This window comes from Taudactylus pleione, unplaced genomic scaffold (assembly GCF_031769625.1).
Source record: "Taudactylus pleione unplaced genomic scaffold, aTauple2 ptg000751l, whole genome shotgun sequence".
Classification (NCBI taxonomy): Eukaryota; Metazoa; Chordata; class Amphibia; order Anura; family Myobatrachidae; genus Taudactylus; species Taudactylus pleione.
Window position 1 is genome coordinate 27,119 of NW_028285153.1, and position 21,497 is coordinate 48,615.

At 52.9% G+C, this 21,497-nt stretch overlaps 1 protein-coding gene across 1 annotated transcript in view; it reads right to left on the bottom strand.

Moving 5' to 3' along the window:
- PLCZ1 (phospholipase C zeta 1) overlaps positions 1-21,497 on the bottom strand; it is a 253,049-nt gene that overhangs the window by 11,914 nt on the left and 219,638 nt on the right. Inside the window, exons 7-8 of the mRNA XM_088457285.1 lie at positions 17,788-17,957; positions 3,926-4,058 (exon numbers count right to left, since the gene is read on the bottom strand). Of these exons, the coding sequence (XP_088313411.1) occupies positions 3,926-4,058; positions 17,788-17,957 (303 nt within the window). The remainder of the gene's footprint in view (positions 1-3,925; positions 4,059-17,787; positions 17,958-21,497) is intronic.

Consider the following 21,497-nt stretch of genomic DNA (forward strand, 5'->3'; position numbering starts at 1 on the left):
TGCCTGCTGGAGGGCATTGAAGACCGCACGGAGTTCCAAGATATTTATTGGAAGCTCCGCTTCTGTCGGAGTCCACCTGCCCTGGAACAAGTGTGGACCCGAAACTGCTCCCCAGCCCCGAAGACTGGCGTCCGTTGTCAACAGGACCCAATTTGGTACCCAGAACGGACGTCCCTTGTTGAGATGGGTCGTCTGCAACCACCAGGCAAGGGACAGGCGAACCTCCGGGTTGAGCACTATCGTCTGGGATTTTAGAGACTGAGGCAGTCCATTCCACTTGGACAGGATCAGGTGTTGCAGAGGTCTGGAGTGAAACCCGGCATATTCCACCATGTCGAATACCGACACCATGGAGCCCAGTAACCTCATCGCAGAGTGTAGAGACACCCGGCGGCTGTGCAGACAACTGCGCACCCTCGACTGTAAAGCAGAGATCTTTTCCCCCGTCACAAAGATTCTTTGCTGTCCTGAGTCCAATAAGGCTCCGAGGTGCAGAATCCACCGAGACGGGATTAGAGTGGACTTCTGCCGGTTTATTAACCAGCCGTGCCGTTGCAGTAGCGCAATGGTCAGGTCCAAGTGGCCAGAAGGAGCTCCGGAGATCCTGCCACTAATAAAAGGTCGTCCAAGTACGGCAACATGCGGACTCCTTGCAGCCGCAGAGAAGCCGCCATAACCGCCATCACCTTGGTGAACACACGCGGTGCTGTCGCCAGGCCAAAAGGCAACGCCCGAAACTGAAAGTGGTCGCTGCGGATTGCAAACCTGAGGAACTGTTGATGGCGCAAAAGAATAGGGACATGCAGGTAAGCGTCCTGTATGTCCAATGACACCATGTAGTCCCCAGGTTCCAGCGCCAGAATGATGGACCGTAGGGTCTCCATCCAAAACTTCGGCACCCACAAAGACTTGTTGAGAGCTTTGAGGTTGAGAATCGGACGATACGACCCATTGGGTTTCTGCACCAAAAAGAGATTGGAATAGAAACCCTGGCCCCTCTGGGAGAATGGAACAGGCACTATAACTCCAGCCTGGAGCATAGTGTGCAAGACCTTCCGCAGCTCCGTGATCTTGTTCCGGTCTGATGGTAGACCCGTGGTGAAAAATCGAGCCGGGGGTCTGTGCCGGAAAGAGAGGGCGTACCCGTGGGAGACCACCTCGGGAACCCAAGTGTCTGTCGTGGTGACCAACCAACACTGGGCGAACTGCAGCAGGCGGCCTCCCTCTTTGGGATCCCCCAAAGGGAGGCCCGGACCGTCAGGCCGCAGGCTTGTCATCTGGCTTAGGGGCCGGACGTCTGGTACTCCAAGCCTGCTTCCGGGGCTTGGACGATTTCTTGGGGCCAGCCTGTCGGGGAAAAGACTGTGGTTTGGGCCTGCCCTGGGCCCTATAAGACCGAAAGGACGATGGTCCTGAACCAGAAGGAACAGCGGCCGACGGGAGACATGCCGATTTGGCTGCCGCCAGCGTGGCCACAATCTTGTCCAGATCTGGACCGAAGAGAACTTCTCCGTTAAAGGGCAACGCCTCCAAACCCTTTTTGGAATCAGTGTCCGCCTTCCAGGATCGCAACCACAAGGAGCGACGAGCAGCCACCGCTGCTGAAGAAATTCGACACACCAGGGTACTAATGTCTAAGGCCGCCTCGTTGATATAAGTGGCCGAATCACGGAGATTACCAATCAACTCCGCCTGTTCAGCCGGAATCGAAGGACGCCTCCAATGAATCCGCCCAGCGCTCCATAGTTCTGGCGACCCAGCAAATGGCCATAGCCGGCCGCGTTGCCCCCCCCCCGCAAGGGAATAAGCGGACTTCAGGCAGATCTCCACCTTGCGGTCCGTAGCATCCTTAAGGGAGGACATGGATGGCATTGGTAATGTGGCACTACGGACAAGACGTGTCACATGAGAATCCACCTGTGGAGGGGATTCCCACTTAGCAAAATAATTACCCGCGAACGGATAAGCCACCGCCAGGCGCCTCTGCGGCTGGTATCGCTTGCCAGGCTGTTTCCACGCCTCCTCTAAATGGTCCACCAACTGACCCGAAAGAGGAAAGACTGTGGCATCGCCCTTCACATCCTTAAAAAAGGCATACTTAGATTTAGCCGCTGGGGGAACTTCGTCCTCAATCACCAAGGCTGTGCGGACTGCCCGAATAAGTCCAGGAATATACACCTTGGACCTAGCGTCTGCGTCCTTAGTATGGAGAGGTTCCTGATCGTAAGGATCCAGAATCTCCCCATCATCAGACGTCCCTTCGTCATCCTCATAAGGAGCCGACAGAGATGCCACCAGCCGTTTATGTGGCCGCATCACAGCCTCCCCCTGCAACACATCCGACAAGTGCTGTACAGAACTCGTCAGGGAGTTAACCCACGCCGGCTCCTGAGAAACTGGGAGAGGGGAAATAGGGAGATTGCGGGGTACCACCAATTGTCTTGGGAAACCCTGCATGGGTGACGACACCACTGATTGCTGGGACAAACCCATCTGCGTAAACGCGGGCTGCGGAGCTAACTGGCCCACTAAGGTTGTAAGCGCCTGAGCGAAACAAGCCCAGGGCGGCTCCTGTACCGATTCTGTAACCGTAATAGGCCGCGCCATTGACAAACACTGCCAGCAGAGGCCCTCCGCGCTACCCTCCCCCTCCGCTAAAGGTACTTTACACGTAGTACACTGTAGCCGGAGAGGAAAGTCACTTTCAGACATGATGGTAGAAAGTATGTGACCCCTCTCACCAATTGTTTTAAAAAGGCGAGAGACCACCCTGCAGCACCGCACCGCAAGGGCTTTAGCAGAAAGAACAGGTACAGTAATAAGGCTGACAGTCAGAAAAGAAAAGTACAGGCAGCAGCGCTAGCACAGTCACATACAATGCAAAGAAACTCAATTCCTGCACTAACCAGCGCTGATAAATCAACTACACAGACACAGAGTCTGGTAGGACACAGCGCTGCATACACAGACCTGACCACAGCGGAGGAGAGGTATGCGGGGGGACCCAGACCACGATGCCTCCGTCCAGACTTCCAGCAGCGTTCACCATGCGTTCTTGAAGATGGGCGCCGAGGAGCAGAGAGGAGGCTGGCCTGGGGGAGGAGCGCTGCCACAGGGCCAGTTGGCGTGTTGCAGAGAGGGCTGTGTGCAGCGGGGGAGGCGCCGGCTGTGAGACAGGGAAGGCGCGCTCCCCTGGCATGCATTTAACCCCCGGGACGCCGAAGCGCTACCGCTCTGCTGCGGTCCGCTGTCCCAGGGGGGTAGTGGAAGCGCAGGTTATATACCTGGCTCCACGCTGCAGCCAGTCCCCAGGGAGCCCCCTGCTTGGGGACTCTGGACCATGTAACAGCGGGGACCCACCGTGGGACCCCACTGCTTACCTTGCTGTCCCCCTTGATTCCGGCCATGGTCCGGAACATCTGGGGTCACCGCTAGCTGTGACCCCAGATGCTTACCAGCATCCCCGGATCAGTACCGGCGTTATGATACCGGCGGGGGTGTAGGGAAGACAGCATGGACGTCAGGACTGACTGTCCATGCTGTACTTCCAGATGTGCAGCCACAGCTGCATGCAGAAAAGCTTCATCGGCTCTTCTTAGCCCCCACTCCAACAGGTGCACCCGACTCCGGCCGGGCACCAAACTAAACTGAGGTGCCTTGGCTCGGGGGCGGGGTATAGGAGGGGGACCCTAGTGCATCCTGGGAGGCTGAAAGCTTAACTCTATGGTGCCCGATGACTGACGTCACACCTATACCCCAAGGTATCCTGTGGAACCCTATGGACCCTGAAGTAGAAAATAGACCTACGCGCTGCGCCAGTGTTGGTAAATAAGCCCCACTTGATTACACTGTAGCTCGTCAGCTGTGTCTGTAGCGGCAGCTAATATTACTGCACTTTAATAGGATAGAAATAAATCGTTCTCACCGTTATTTTTCCTGACATGGGTTTGCTTACTGCACTCGTCCGCCGGAGCCCCGTACATCTGCAGGAGGACGATGGTGTCGGCCGTGTTGCTTGTGGATAAACTGCTTGGAGGTAAGAGAAATCCACTGATCACCTGTAAGACATCAGAGAGGACCTGATTCATTATCCAACGCAACTGTGATTACGCACGCAATCGGGCAATTGTTGCGTTCTGCGTGTGCTTCGCAGTGCTTGTGCGCAAACCGGCCACTGCGATCACAGTGACTACAGAGACCCCTCGCAGAGTGAGTGACGCGAAATACTGTTTGTGGGAGGTGACGGGGTGGTCGGAAAAACGCAGGCGTGGCAGTGCGTTTGAATGCCGTAGCAGGGGTGTGCATAAATTAAACACTGCGATGCCCTACGCAGCCTGAGGACTCATAGCGTGTGATGAGGTTAGTAATTCCTGAATAAGGTCAGAGCCTGTGTAAGTGTGTGTGAGGATGTGATGGTACTCCATGTTACTGATGGTATCTCAGTCTTGTGTAGTCACTGCGTGTGATGAGGTTAGTAATTCCTGAGTAAGGTCAGAGCCTGTGTAACTGTGTGTGAGGATGTGATGGTACTCCATGTTACTGATGGTATCTCAGTCTTGTGTAGTCACTGCGTGTGATGAGGTTAGTAATTCCTGAGTAAGGTCAGAGCCTGTGTAAGTGTGTGTGAGGATGTGATGGTACTCCATGTTACTGATGGTATCTCAGTCTTGTGTAGTCACTGCGTGTGATGAGGTTAGTAATTCCTGAGTAAGGTCAGAGCCTGTGTAAGTGTGTGTGAGGATGTGATGGTACTCCATGTTACTGATGGTATCTCAGTCTTGTGTAGTCACTGTGTGTGATGAGGTTAGTAATTCCTGAGTAAGGTCAGAGCCTGTGTAAGTGTGTGTGAGACTGTGATGGTACTCCATGTTACTGATGGTATCTCAGTCTTGTGTAATCACTGTGTGTGATGAGGATAGTAATTCCTGAGTAAGGTCAGAGCCTGTGTAAGTGTGTGTGAGGCTGTGATGGTACTCCATGTTACTGATGGTATCTCAGTCTTGTGTAATCACTGTGTGTGATGAGGTTAGTAATTCCTGAGTAAGGTCAGAGCCTGTGTAAGTGTGTGTGAGACTGTGATGGTACTCCATGTTACTGATGGTATCTCAGTCTTGTGTAATCACTGTGTGTGATGAGGTTAGTAATTCCTGAGTAAGGTCAGAGCCTGTGTAAGTGTGTGTGAGGATGTGATGGTACTCCATGTTACTGATGGTATCTCAGTCTTGTGTAGTCACTGTGTGTGATGAGGTTAGTAATTCCTGAGTAAGGTCAGAGCTGTGTAAGTGTGTGTGAGGCTGTGATGGTACTCCATGTTACTGATGGTATCTCAGACTTGTGTAATCACTGTGTGTGATGAGGTTAGTAATTCCTGAGTAAGGTCAGAGCCTGTGTAAGTGTGTGTGAGGATGTGATGGTACTCCATGTTACTGATGGTATCTCAGTCTTGTGTAGTCACTGTGTGTGATGAGGTTAGTAATTCCTGAGTAAGGTCAGAGCTGTGTAAGTGTGTGTGAGGCTGTGATGGTACTCCATGTTACTGATGGTATCTCAGTCTTGTGTAGTCACTGTGTGTGATGAGGTTAGTAATTCCTGAGTAAGGTAAGAGCCTGTGTAAGTGTGTGTGAGGCTGTGATGGTACTCCATGTTACTGATGGTATCTCAGTCTTGTGTAGTCACTGTGTGTGATGATGTTAGTAATTCCTGAGTAAGGTCAGAGCCTGTGTAAGTGTGTGAGGTGATGGTACTCCATGTTACTGATGGTATCTCAGTCTTGTGTAGTCACTGTGTGTGATGAGGTTAGTAATTCCTGAGTAAGGTCAGAGCTGTGTAAGTGTGTGTGAGGCTGTGATGGTACTCCATGTTACTGATGGTATCTCAGTCTTGTGTAGTCACTGTGTGTGATGATGTTAGTAATTCCTGAGTAAGGTCAGAGCCTGTGTAAGTGTGTGAGGTGATGGTACTCCATGTTACTGATGGTATCTCAGTCTTGTGTAGTCACTGCGTGTGATGAGGTTAGTAATTCCTGAGTAAGGTCAGAGCCTGTGTAAGTGTGTGTGAGGCTGTGATGGTACTCCATGTTACTGATGGTATCTCAGACTTGTGTAATCACTGTGTGTGATGATGTTAGTAATTCCTGAGTAAGGTCAGAGCCTGTGTAAGTGTGTGAGGTGATGGTACTCCATGTTACTGATGGTATCTCAGTCTTGTGTAGTCACTGCGTGTGATGAGGTTAGTAATTCCTGAGTAAGGTAAGAGCCTGTGTAAGAGTGTGGGAGGATGTGATGGTACTCCATGTTACTGATGGTGTCGCAGTCTTGCTAAGTATTATGGATGTGTGTAAGATAAGGTGGGTGTCCTCATGTTGTGCTGTGATGGCATAGTGCTAGCATACTATCGCAGTGAAGTTGCAGTCGGTAGTGAATCAGGGCCCCTGTCCGTGCTCTGGCGGATCTGTCCCGGACACCTAGAAAGGACATTGATTTATTTAATCTTATTACACCAGATAATGAGATGACACATGTGGGGAATTCAATTCAGTGCGATGATGAATAGCGACAGGAGGGAGTTCCCGCAGCTATTCAATACACATCGCTGTTTGGTCGGCAAGGGATTTCTTCTCGCACCCCCCTGGGGATGCGAGGAGAAATCCGACTAAAGTGCCAGGCACGCAGCTGTTTTACTGCTTAGCTCGGCGCTAAGAGAACGCCGGTTACCGCACCTTAACACCCTTGATATGTTGGAGAATGCTGGTTCTCACAACTTAACAGCGCACTGAACTGAATAGCTCTGGGAGCAGAGATGATGTCCATCCACCCTATATTTCATTTATCCTTATATGCTGAGGGGCTGGGTGGGAGGTCTAATAAGAAGTCAGAATTATACCAACACACGATGTAACGTATATACAATAGTCTGTAGATAACAACACCAAAAGAATCAGGATAAAACTGAACATCAGTGACGTATCTATAATGGGGGCAGGGTGTGCAGACGGGCCAATGGGTCCATGGGGGAACCACACACCCTGCACCCATGTTCTTTAATGCTTACTGTAAAGTGGTCTGTGCACCAATCACCGCTGGACTCTGTTACCCTTCAGCTGCCCTCCAGTCATGCTGATCGAGCGCTGCAGAGGCACTTACTGCGGGTGTGAGACAGTGTGACGGGGGAGCGGGTGTGAGACAGTGTGACGGGGGAGCGGGTGTGACAGCGTGACGGGGGAGCGGGTGTGACAGCGCGACGGGGGCGCGGGTGTGAGACAGCGCGACGGGCGCGGGTGTGAGACAGCGCGACGGGCGCGGGTGTGAGACAGCGCGACGGGCGCGGGTGTGAGACAGCGCGACGGGCGCGGGTGTGAGACAGCGCGACGGGCGCGGGTGTGAGACAGCGCGACGGGCGCGGGTGTGAGACAGCGCGACGGGCGCGGGTGTGAGACAGCGCGACGGGCGCGGGTGTGAGACAGCGCGACGGGCGCGGGTGTGAGACAGCGCGACGGGCGCGGGTGTGAGACAGCGCGACGGGCGCGGGTGTGAGACAGCGCGACGGGCGCGGGTGTGAGACAGCGCGACGGGCGCGGGTGTGAGACAGCGCGACGGGCGTGAGACAGCGCAACGGGCGCGGGTGTGAGACAGCGCGACAGGGGCGCGGGTGTGAGACAGCGCGACAGGGGCGCGGGTGTGAGACAGCGCGACAGGGGCGTGAGACAGCGTGACGGGCGTGAGACAGCGTGACGGGCGCGAGACAGCGTGACGGGTGCGGGTGTGAGACAGTGTGACGGGTGAGTGTGACAGGTGTGGGTGTGAGACTCATTGTCCATGATGATGGGTGTCCTGAAAGCCTCATTTGGGGTCAGGTGAGGTGGAGGCTCACATACCCCTCGGAGATGGCGTCTGTTCTTACAAAACAGATTGTTGGAAGATGACTGCGTAGTCCTGACTCTAGGACTCTGAGCCGCAAGCTGGAGTTCTGCAGAACATCTTCATGTTATTCTCAACTTGTGGTGGAAGGGCCTGATTCAGCAGCGATCGCAGCTGCGATTTCACATGGAACACAGCTGCGAAATTACACTAATGTTTGCCAAAGCTCAGCCGGCATGAAAATGCCCCCTGCTGCCTTATCACATCCGTCCAATGTCGCTCTTCTACGTAAACATCGGTACTATGGACGCACATCGGCCGGTCATGCAGCATTTACACCGCAGACACCGCCAGTCTCCTCGCACATAGGGGTCTAATGCGGCGTATGCCATCACAGTGACTAATGGATGCACGCCCGAGCAACGGCGCTCACACGGACGGGCACGCCTGCGTTTTTCTGATCACTCCCCGTCACCACCCCCAAACGCTCACAGCCCGTCACTCACTCTGCGATGGATTCCTTTGTGCGGATGTAATCGCTACGCACGAGCAGTGCGGTTTATACGCAAGCGCAATGGATAGCTATCGCTCGAACTGCGTACGTAGCTGCAATTGCTATCATCGCTGTATCAGGCCCCAAGTTTGAACTATATGGTGGGAATGATGGTGCTGATGTGCTTGGACAAAAGACACTGAGCAGGAGAAGGGGGTCCATCTCTCCGAGTATTTCTCTAATTGAGCAGCACCATAATTATGGCAGAACCATCTCTATAACATTTGTCTAACAGAACGTATTGCCCTTCCTGCTGCTCCGTTGCACTGTGAATAGCGAGGACGGCTGGTTACATGCGAGATGTCCCATTCACTGGTGACAGCCTGGAACTCACCACCCATGACCTGCATGGCATTGCTTGTGTGATGGGCCATGTGCAGAGAAGTCTCTTCTCATCTGGTTGGTGACTCTGACACTTCTAGTTTGGGAAGATAATCTGTCTCAAACCAACCGGAATATGACTCTACTAATACATGAGGTTCTTCCCCCTCTATTCAAAGAGAATTGCACCAAGGGAGGTCAGGGACCACTTGGAGAGTGAGTAGGTCCTTGGTATGATGGGCACATTAAGCATCGCAGGGGGTACAGGCAGAGACCACCCGCTCAATGGCCCTGCTTCATGTTTTTATGCAAATGCCACACAGCTGTCATCTCTCACCGATCGCAGTTTTGAAACATAGGGGTATTGGTGATGACGTCAGACATCGGACACCACAGAGTTAAATTTGCACTGGGATCCCTCTCCTATACCCCGCCCCCGAGCCAAGGCAACTCAGTTACGCAACAAGTCATAGGCCGGAGGAGGAGAAGAGAGAGAAGAAAGTCTGCAACACACAAGAATCACATTGTTACCAGAAGGAGACGGAAAAACCGGTGACCAGATCAAAGCCCGTCTGCAGTACAGAAGCGACAGGGTGGGAGCCCTGTGGAACCCTATGGACTTCGTAGAAATAGAGATAACAAGGGTAAGTTCTTACCATATCTCATATTTTCTACTTCAGAGTCCATAGAGTCTTTGGGACATCCCCAAGGTATCCTGTGGATACCATAGGGTATCCACAGGATACCTTGGGGATGTCCCAAAGCAGTATCCTTTAATGGTGGGGACGCTCCTGTGCTGAAAGGAGAATCCACCGCCCGAAGGAAGCATCCTGAGAGGCGAAGGTGTCACGTGGTCTTCTGTCCAAAGGTATGGACAGAAGACCACATGGCTGCCTTGCAAAGCTGAACAGCAGAGGCACCACAGCGAGCTGCCCACGAAGGACCCACAGATCGAGTGGAATGAGCTTTAACAGAGGATGGAACAGGAAGGCCTTCATGACTGTAAGCCTCAGAAATCGCCATGCGAATCCATCCTGCCAAAGTCTGCTTAGTGGCAGACCAACCCTTCTTACGGAAGCCATAGAGGACAAACAAGGAGTCAGACTTTCTAAATGAATTTGTACGGTCAACATAAATCCTTAGAGCACGTACCACATCCAAGGAGGCCTCACCAGCCGAGAGGTCTGGGGAATTAAAGGCCGGCACAATGATTTCCTCGTTAATGTGGAAACTAGATGCCACCTTAGGTAGGAAAGCAGGGAGAGTGCGAAGCACCACCCTGTCCCTATGGAAAATTAGAAAGGGAGGCCGACATGAGAGCCCCCTGGCCGAAGCAATGGCCAGAAGAAACACAGTCTTAGCTGTGAGCCATTTTAAATCCACTGAGCCCAGTGGTTCAACGGCGGTCCTTGGAGAGCCCTCAGGACCATAGCCAAATCCCAAGGAGCCACTGGTGGAACAAAGGGAGGCTGAATACGAAGTTCACTTTGCATAAAGGTGCGGACATCAGGAAGAGTAGCAATCCTACGCTGAAACCATACAGACAGGGCAGAAACTTGCACCTTCAGAGAAGCAAGGCGGAGATCTAAGCCCGCCTGTAGGAAAGCCAAAACCCTGGATAGTCTAAACACCTGAGGATCATAGCCTCTAGGGCGACACCATTCAAAGAAAGTATGCCATACTCAGTGGTAAATTCTTGCAGACGCAGGCTTCTGAGCTCTGAGCATGGTGTTAACTACAGAGTCGAAAAACCCCTGGACCTTAAGAGGGCTGTCTCAACAGCCACGTTGTCAAAGACAGACGACTCAGGTCCGGGTAATGACAAGGACTCTGAGACAACAGGTCCGGACATTGAGGTAACAGCATGGAAGTGTCTATGGAGAGACTCCAAAGATCTGAGTACAAGTGACGTCTGGGCCACGCTGGAACTATCAACAGGAGCGTGCCGCCTCCTTGCTTGAATTTTCGAACTACTCGAGGAAGAAGGGAGAACGGAAGGAAGAGGTACGCAAACTGGAAGGTCCACCGAACCGACAGAGCGCCCTCCAGAAGAGTCTCCATGTCTCTTGTTCTTGACCTGTACACAGGCAGCTTGTTGTTGTGTCGGGAAGCCATGAGGTCTATCGCTGGAAAGCCCCACTTGTCCACCAGGAGTTGAAACACCTCCTGGTGAAGAGACTATTCTCCTGGATGTACGTCTTGATGGCTGAGAAAATCTGCTTCCCAGTTGAGGACTCCTGGTATGAATACCGCCGAGACGGCAGGGAGATTGCCCTCCGCCCAAGTCAGGATGCGGAACACCTCTGTCAGTGCCGCCTGACTTCGGGTTCCTCCTTGGCGGTTTATGTAAGCCACCGTGGTGGCTTTGTCTGATTGTACCTGCACGGGTTTTCCGTGGAGAACATGTTTTGCTTGCTCGAGAGCTTTGAATACCGCCCGAAGTTCCAAGATAATTATTGCAAGCGCAAATTCTGCTGGAGTCCACCTGCCCTGGAACAAGTGTGGACCCGTCACTGCTCCCCAGCCTCGGAGACTAGCATCCGTTGTCAGAAGTAACCAGTTTGCCACCCAAAAGGGGCGACCCTTGTTTAGGTGAGTAGTCTGCAGCCACCAGGCCAGAGACAGACGTACCTCCGTAGAAAGCTCTGAAGGCAACTGCGTACCTTTGCCTGTAATGCAGAGAGCTTTTGCTCCATCACAAAGAGCCTCTGCTGTTGAAAGTCCAACAGGGCCCCGAGATGGAGCATCCTCTGCGAGGGAACCAGGGTGGATTTCTTCCAGTTTATCAACCAGCCGTGATTCTGCAACACAGATATTGTCAGTTTCAGATGGCGCTGGAGGATCTCTGGAGACCCTGCTAAAAACAGGAGGTCGTCCAGATAAGGCAACAAGTGGACCCCCTGCATCCGCAGGTGGGCTGCCATTACTTTGGTAAATACTCGAGGCGCTATGGCCAGACCAAAGGGCAGTGCCTGGAACTGGAAATGTTGGTCGAGCACTGCAAACCTGAGGAATTGCTGGTGTGCTAAGATAATAGGGACATGCAGGTAGGCGTCCTGAATTTCCAACGACACCATGAAATCCCCAGGCTCCAATGCCAGAATAATGGAATGCAGGGTCTCCATCCTGAACCGAGGAACCCTCAAGGACTTGTTGAGGGATTTGAGGTTGAGGATGGGTCAGTAAGACCCATTGGGTTTCTGCACCAGAAAGAGATCGGAATAGAAACCCAGTGCCCCTCTGGGATAACGGAACAGGCACTATAACTCCAGCCTGGAGCATAGAGTGCAACACCTTTTGGGGCCCCAGGGCCTTTTCTGAGCTGACGGAAGGCCTGTGGTGAAAAACCGGCTGGGAGGCCTTCGACGTAATGAGGGCATACCCCCGAGAGACCACCTCATGTACGCAAGTGTCCTTGGTAGTCAGGTACCAGCACTGGGCGAACTGAAGCAGGCGGCCTCCCACTCTGGGGTCCCCCAAAGGTAGGCTCGTCCCGTCAGGCTGAAGGCTTATCGTCCAACCTCGGAGTAGGACATCTTGTACTCCAAGACTGCTTCTTTGGCTTGGCAGATTTTCTGTTACCCGACTGTCTGGGAAAGCACTGGATCTTGGACTTACCCCGGGCCCTATAAGTCCGAAGTACCAGACCCTGATGGGACTGTAGCCGATGGCAAACACGCAGATTTAGCTGCTGCCACTGTGGCCACAATTTTGTCCAGGTCAGGACCAAACAGGACCTGTCCATTAAAGGGCAAGCATTCCAATCCCTTCTTGGAATCTGCGTCCGCTTCCCAAGAGCGCAACCACAGGGAGCAGCGAGTCGCTACTGCTGCCGAGGAGATTCTGGAAGTGAGGAAACCTATATCTAAGGCTGCCTCATTGCTGTAATTGGCTGAGTCTCAGATTGCCCACTAACTCCACCTGCTCAGCTGAGGAGTCAGTGTCCAGAGATGATTCCAAGTTATCTGCCCACCGCTCCATGGCTCTGGCCACCCAGCACGCGGCCATAGCCGGTCAGGAAGCCCCTCCAGCAAGGGATTAAATGGGTTTTAGGCATGTTTCCACCTTGCGATCTGTAACATCCTTCAAGGAGGACATGGAGGGCATGGGTAATGTAGCACTTCTCACTAGGCGTGTGACATGAGAATCCACCTGTGGAGGTGTTTCCCGCTGTCCCTGGTGGTCTAGAGCAGTGGTTCTCAAACTCGGTCCTCAGGACCCCACACAGGTCACGTTTTCCAGGTCATCGAGCTGGGTGCACAGGTGTACTCATTACTCACTGACACATTTTAAAAGATCCACAGGTGGATATAATTATTGCACTTGTGATTCTGTGAAGAGACCTGCAAAACATGCACTGTTTGGGGTCCTGAGGACCGAGTTTGAGAACCTATGGTCTAGAGGAAAGTGCAGGATCAGTACCTGACTCCACGCGGAGCCTATCCACAGGGAGCCCCCTGCCTGAGGACAATAATGACCGTGAATCGGCGGGTACCCTCCCGCTTACCTGACCCCCTTGAATCCGGTCACAGTCAGGGATATTCCAGGGTTACCGTTAGCTGGGACTCCAGACACCCACCAGCATTCCCGGATCAGTACCGGCGTGCTGGTCCGGTGGGGTGAAGGAGCGACAGCATAGACGTCTGGGATGACTGTATGTGTTGTCCAGCTCATCTTGTGCAGCAAAGCTGCCTTGAATATAAACTGCAGGGGCTGTAACAGCCTGAAGGAGAGGGACCCCAGTGCATCCTGGGAGGCTGAAAACTTTAACTCTGAGGTGCCCGATGTCTGCCGCCATCGCATATACCCCAAGGTATCCTGTGGATACCCTATGGACCCTGAAGTAGAAATATGCTAATGACTCACTCGCCGCCCAGTGCTTGGAGATGCCGACTGACAGCATCTCACATCCGCCGCTCGGACACAAAACCGGAAACACTGAACGCCGACCATCAGCCTTCTGAGTAAGTCTAAGCTGCCGCAGACACAGCGCTCTCCAGACACATAGAGGGCTCTCCTGCTGCCAGCAAGGACGCAGCGGCTGATTTATGTACGCCTCGAACCCCCCATTACCCCCCCAAACTCTGACTACCTGTCACTCACTCTGCGAATGAATCCTCTGTGTGAACACAATTGCTGAGGGTGCAGAGTGCTGCTTACACCCATGAGCAATGGCTAATAACCGCTAAATCTACGTAAACATCGGTATTTGTGGACAAACATGAATCAGGCCCAATGTCAGCAGCCATAGAGGGACAAAACATGGTTTCCTTAGCCTGCGTAAGGTGGCCTGGTGCACGGGGTGCCCCTGGTGAGCATAGAAATCTTGGAGGTATCATGGAACGCTGACCACCCATCTGAGAGAGTTCACTAATCATGAAAGGCAAAAAAGGTTTGTCTGATATATGCGACAGATGGCACTGCCCCGTGTATAGGCTGGCACAGCTCCTTGTATATACTGTAGGCTAGCAGTGCCCCCTGTGTGTATAGGCTGGCACTGCTCCCTGTGTGGATAGACTGGCACTGCTCCCTGTGTGGATAGACTGGCACTGCCCCCTGTGTGTGTGGATATACTGGCACTGCCCCCTGTGTGTGTGAAGACCTGCACTACGCCCTGTGTGTATAGGCTGGCATTGCCCCATGTGTGTGTATAGGCTGGCATTGCCCAGTGTGTAATATAGGCTGGCACTGCCCCCTGTGTGTGTGAAGACCTGCACTAGCCCGTATGTGTATAGGCTGGCATTGCCCTGTGTGAGTGTATTGGCTGGCACTGCCCCGTGTGTGTGTGTGTATAGGCTGGCACTGCCTCCAGAGTGTATAGACTGACACTGCCCCCTGTGGGTGTAGGCTGGCACTGTCCCTGTGGGTGTAGGCTGGCACTGTCCCTGTGGGTGTAGGCTGGCACTGTCTCCTGTGGGTGTAGGCTGGCAGTCAGTGTCACATATTGGGGCTATTCTGACAATACCAATCATCACGTAAATTAGCTATATTTTGCAACTGCACGTTACTGTACATACTACACATGCTACACATACTAAATGTACTACTATGCACATGCTACACATGCTACATACTACATATGATACTGTACACATACTGCACTTGCTACACATGCTACTGTACACATGCTGCACTTGCTACACATGCTACTGTACACATGCTACTGTACACATGCTGCACTTGCTACACATGCTACTGTACACATACTACACATGCTACTGTACACACACTACACATACTGCACAGCCCCCCTGGCAATGTGCTGCACCTAATACTTTAGCTTTCGCCTGCACTGCAGAAAACACCTCTGCGTGGCAATATCATACAGTACCTTCCTACCGTCCTGATTTTAGCGGGGCAGTTCTGCTTTTCGGGGACTGTCCCACCCTCGGGCAGCAGTGTCACGCAGGCAGTTGGGGGACACGCTGTCATAGTCACTGCTGTAGAAAAGCCATGCTGGGGAAAGTGATCGGATGCCGCGCGCATTCAGTGCAGGGAAGTAGGGATGGGCAGAACGATTCACTACACTGAGTTGAGCCACATGGCTCAACTCAGTGAAGTGTCTGGAGACACTACTCTTTAGGTAATGCAGCGCTGTAGCCAGCAGGGGAGCCAGAGACTCAGCGTGAGTCACTGACAGCTCCGCCCCCTACACTGCTGATCTGACTCAGCGCAGAAGTATAATCAGGTCGGATCAGCAGTGTAGGGGGCGGAGCTGCCACTGACAGAGAGGCTATGGGAGGTGACAGAGAGGCTAGGGGAGGTGACAGAGAATCTAGGGGAGGTGACAGAGAATCTAGGGGAGGTGACAGAGAGGCTAGGGGAGGTGACAGAGGCTAGGGGAGGTGACAGAGAGGCTGGGGGAGGTGACAGAGAGGCTGGGGGAGGTGACAGAGAATCTAGGGGAGGTGACAGAGGCTAGGGGAGGTGACAGAGAGGCTGGGGGAGGTGACAGAGGCTGGGGGAGGTGACAGAGAATCTAGGGGAGGTGACAGAGAATCTAGGGGAGGTGACAGAGAATCTAGGGGAGGTGACAGAGAGGCTGGGGGAGGTGACAGAGAGGCTGGGGGAGGTGACAGAGAGGCTGGGGGAGGTGACAGAGAATCTAGGGGAGGTGACAGAGAATCTAGGGGAGGTGACAGAGAATCTAGGGGAGGTGACAGAGAGGCTAGGGGAGGTGACAGAGAGGCTAGGGGAGGTGACAGAGAGGCTAGGGGAGGTGACAGAGAATCTAGGGGAGGTGACAGAGAATCTAGGGGAGGTGACAGAGGCTAGGGGAGGTGACAGAGAGGCTAGGGGAGGTGACAGAGAGGCTAGGGGAGGTGACAGAGTGGCTGGGGGAGGTGACAGAGAGGCTGGGGGAGGTGGGTGTCTCGACTCACCAAACACTGAGTGACTCGAATCATTCATTCATCTGAATGATTCGAGTCAGTGTGTTGAGACACTCACTCACTAGCCATCTCTACAGGGAAGAGGCTGGGGGCAGAAGAGCTAGGCTCACCCGCAGCGTGACATGAAAACGGGGGCATTACATGCAGTCATGCCCCCAAAATGACATCCTTCAGGGGGAATGAGGCCACGCACCCTTTTGGGGTCCCAAATTAAATATGTGGGAGGTATGCAATAAGAGGAGATAAACGAGCCCTTTGGGCGGAGCATAACGCGCCGACTCCACACTCTTGCACTCCATGTGCCGACACAGCTAGAGAGGGGGTGGCACAGATGTAGACTGCACATGAGCCCACTCCTCATATAACAAGCCCCTGCTCAGCACCATGGCCAGGACACACCTTTACCTGAGTAGCCCCGTCCACTATCTGCCCATCTGTGCCATCCTTATGCATGTACATTCCTCACTCATGGTGTAGCCTGTTTGGTTATTGGCCTGTCAGGTGGCACGTAAGCTGCTGCCAGACATAATGACAGGTGCCCAGTTCAGGACCTGTCTCCTGAGCTATATGTACCCATCAGAACCTGCCACCTGAGGCATCTGCCCCATCAGAACCTGCCACCTGAGGTTTCTGCCCCATCAGAACCTGTCACCTGAGGCTTCTGCCCCATCAGAACCTGTCACCTGAGGTTTCTGCCCCATCAGAACCTGTCACCTGAGGCTTCTGCCCCATCAGAAACTGCCACCTGAGGCTTCTGCCCCATCAGAACCTGCCACCTGAGGCATCTGCCCCATCAGAACCTGCCACCTGAGGCTTCAGCCCCATCAGAACCTGCCACCTGAGGCTTCTGCCCCATCAGAACCTGCCACCTGAGGCTTCTTCCCCATCAGTACCTGCTACCTGAAGCTTCTGCCTCATCAGAACCTGCCACCTGAGGCTTCTGCCCCATCAGAACCTGCCAAGAGAGGAATCTACCCAATCAGAACCTGTCCAGGGGCACCGGCCCTCATCAGAACCTGCCACCTGAGGCATCTGCTCCATTAGAACCTGCCACCTGAGGCATCTGCCCCATCAGAACCTGCCACCTGAGGCATCTGCCCCATCAGAACCTGCCACCTGAGGCTTCTGCCCCATCAGAACCTGCCACCTGAGGATTCTGCCCCATCAGAACCTGCCACCTGAGGCATCTGCCCCATCAGAACCTGCCACCTGAGGCATCTGCCCCATCAGAAACTGCCACCTGAGGCATCTGCCCCATCAGAAACTGCCACCTGAGGCTTCTGCCCCATCAGAACCTGCCACCTGAGGATTCTGCCACCTGAGGCATCTGCCCCATCAGAACCTGCCACCTGAGGCATCTGCCCCATCAGAAACTGCCACCTGAGGCATCTGCCCCATCAGAAACTGCCACCTGAGGCATCTGCCCCATGAACTCCTGAATTCCATCTTATCAAAGCTCCTTGGCATTTGCGATGTGTTTATCAGTGCTGTATATAACCTTGTATTCTCTGAGGGATATACCCTCTGTTATTGTCTGCAATGAAGGAATCTCCAAACCTCTAAGCTTATAGCGATCGCCTCCCATAGTGCACTTTAAATTATGCAAAATGTATGTCACCATTGGGCGCCCCTGGCTCTCATCTCGCCACATTATGTCCTCCAATACCTTAATAGTGAGGAGCATTGGACGTCTCACTCTCACATTGTATGGATCAAAGCAGAATTTTGCACTGCGCAGAAATTCTGGCTTGAGAATATATCCACATCTTCCATTGTCCCGGAACTTCCCTTCCTGCAGATCCATGGGAATTCCCGGAGTCTGGAAGTTCAAAGCCACTAAATCAAGAAGAGATTGTCAATTATTAGTAATGGAGAAATCAGTGTGCAATGAAAATAACAGGAGATATGGTAAGAACTTACCTTTGTTATCTCCGTTTCTACGAAGTCCTTAGGGTCCACAGGGATACCTTGGGGTATAGGTCTTGGCTCCAGCCATGGGCACCACATAGTTAAAAGATGTCCTCCCAGGATGCACCGGGCCCCCTCCTATACCCCGCCCCCAGGCCAAGGCACCTCAGTTTTAGTATCAAGCCATAGGCCGGGAGAGAGGAAAAAGGAAGAAGAAAGTCTGGAACACACAAGATTCACATTCAGAAAAGGGAGACAGAAACTGGTGACCAGAACAACACCCTACGTAAGCACAGGGCATCAGGGCGGGCGCCCTGTGGACCCTAAGGACTTCGTAGAAACGGAGATAACAAAGGTAAGTTCTTACCATATCTCCTGTTTTCTACCTCAGGGTCCTTAAGGATCCACAGGGATACCTTGGGGATGTCCCAAAGCAGTATCCTTCAAGGGAGGGGACACTCCTGTGCGAGAGGAGAATCTGCCGCCTGAAGGAAGCATCCTGAGAAGCAAATGTGTCAAAGGCGTAATGCTTGACGAAAGTATGGACAGAGAACCACGTGGCCGCCTTACAAAGCTGAAGAGCTAAGGTGCCACGTCGAACTGCCCACGAAGGTCCCACAGATCTTGTAGAATGAGCTTTCACAGAGGGTGGCACTGGAAGTCCCTCATGAGTGTATGCCTCAGAGATCGCCATGCAGATCCAGCGTGCCAAAGTCTGTTTATTGGCAGGCCAACCCCTCTTATGAAATCCATATAGGACAAACAAAGAGTCAGATTTTCTACGTAAATCCGTAGAGCCCGTACCACATCCAAAGAAGCCTCACCAGCTGTGAGATCAGATGAATTAAAAGCTGGGACCACAATTTCCTCGTTAATGTGGAAACTAGACACCACTTTAGGAAGGAATTCGGGACGACTACGAATTACCGCCCTATCCGAATGAATAATTAGAAAAGGGGGGCGACACGAAAGAGCCCCCAAATCCGACACCCTTCTGGCTGAAGCAATAGCCAAAAGGAACACTGTTTTTGCCGTAAGCTATTTCAGATCCACAGAACCCAGATGTTCAAATGGGGGATCCTGTAGCGCCTTCAGGACCACAGCCAGATCCCATGGAGCTACCGGATGGACATAGGGAGGCTGGATGCGAAGGACACCCTGCATAAAGGTACGGATATCAGGCTGCGTAGCAATCCTTCGTTGAAACAAAACCGACAGGGCAGAAACATGCACCTTCAGTGAAGCAAGGCGTAGACCTAAATCCAAGCCTGCCTGAAGGAAAGCCAACATTCTCGATATTCTAAACTCGCGAGGATCGTACGTTTTAGGGCGACACCACTCAAAATAGGTATGCCACACCCTGTGGTAAATTCTAGCTGAAGCCGGCTTACGAGCATGTAACATGGTATTGACCACCGCTCTAGAGAAACACTTGGACCTCAAGAGGGAAGCCTCAAGAGCCACGCCGTCAAAGATAGCCGACTCAAGTCCGGGTAGAGACAAGGATCCTGAGACAATAGGTCCGGCCAACTCCTTATGGGCCACCAGCAGGATCTTGCCTCCTTCCTGCCTGAACTTTCAAATTACTCGAGGCAGCAGGGAGAATGGAGGGAACAGGTACGCGAATTGGAAGTTCCATCGTGCTGACAGAGCGTCCACCAGGAGAGCTCCTGCGTCTCTTGTTCTGGATCCGTACGCCCACAGCTTGCGGTTGTGTCTGGAGGCCATGAGGTCTATTTCGGGAAGACCCCACTTGTCCACCAGGAGTTGGAACACTTCCTGATGAAGAGACCATTCCCCCGGGTGTACATCGTGGCGGCTAAGGAAGTCCGCCTCCCAGTTGAGCACACCCGGAATAAAGACGGCCGAAATGGCCGGAAGATTGCCTTCTGCCCAAGTCAGAATGCGGGACACCTCCCTTAGAGCCGCTTGGCTTCGAGTTCCACCCTGATGATTTAGGTAAGACACTGTGGTGGCGTTGTCTGACTGAACCTGCACAGGTTTCCCCAGCAGGAACGGTCTTGCATGCTGCAGCACCCTGAACACTGCTCGAATTTCCAATATATTGATTGGCAGGTCCGATTCCTCTGACGTCCACCGTCCCTGGAAGACGTGTGGGCCTGTCACAGCGCCCCAGCCCCGAAGGCAGGCATCCGTTGTTAGAAGGACCCAATCCAAAATCCAAAACGGACGTCCCCTGCTGATACAAAACTTTTGTAACCACCACGTCAAAGACAGGCGCACTTCCGGAGTGAGCCTGATCATCTGTGTCTTTATTCGACGGGATTTCTGTCCCATCTGGACAGGATCAACATTTGTAGAGGCCTGGAATGGAACTGGGCATACTCTACCATGTCGAATGTTGACACCATGGAACCCAGTAACTTCATCGCTGAGAGAAGAGACACTCGGCGACTGCTTAGAACATTGCGTATCTTGGACTGCAACAGGGCTATCTTTTCCTCCGTCAAGAAGATCCTCTGTTGTTGAGAGTCCAGCAATGCCCCGAGATGGACCATTCTCTGAAAAGGAATTAGAGAGGACTTCTTCCAGTTCACTATCCAGCCGTGAGCCTGCAATACAGATATTGTCAGTTGTAGATGGCTGCAAAGGACTTGTGGTGACCCTGCCAACAACAGAAGGTCGTCCAAGTAAGGTAACAGGCGAACTCCCTGCAACCGCAGGTGTGCCGCCATAACCGCCATTACTTTTGTGAACACCCGAGGAGCCGTGGAAAGGCCAAACGGTAGAGCCTGAAACTGGTAATGGAGGTCCGACACTGTAAATCTGAGGTAACGCTGATGAACCCTGGCAATGGGGATATGCAGGTAAGCATCCTGAATATCCAGGGACACCATAAAATCCCCAGGTTGCATAGCTAAAACAATAGAACGCAGAGTCTCCATTCGGAACCGAGGGACCCTTAAAAACTTGTTCAGGGACTTGAGGTTGAGTATAGGTCGGTATGATCCATTTGTTTTTTGAACCAGAAAAAGGTTGGAGTAATATCCGGTCCCTCTCAGGGATAACGGAACAGGTTCTATTATTCCCATCTGAAGCATAGAACGCACCGACTCTTGGATCGCTAGAGGCTTCGTTGGATCCGAAGGACGTGCTGTTACAAAGAACTGATGAGGAGGTCTTCTGCGGAAGGAGAGGGCATATCCCTGAGATACCACCTCCCTTACCCAAGTGTCTGTGGTGGTTTTGAACCAACACTGGGCGTATTGCAGAAGTCGGCCTCCCACCTTGGGATCCCCCAAGGGGAGGCCCAACCCGTTAGGCTGAGGGTTTGTCATCCGGCTTGGCAGCTGGACGTCTGGTACACCAAACTTGCTTCTTGGTCTTAGCTGTCTTTTTGGGACCTGAAGGTCTCGGAGAAGACTGAACCCTAGGTTTTCCCGGGGGGCGATAGGGACGAAAGGAAGGATTTTTAGACCCAGACGGAGTCGGGGCTGAGGGTAGACA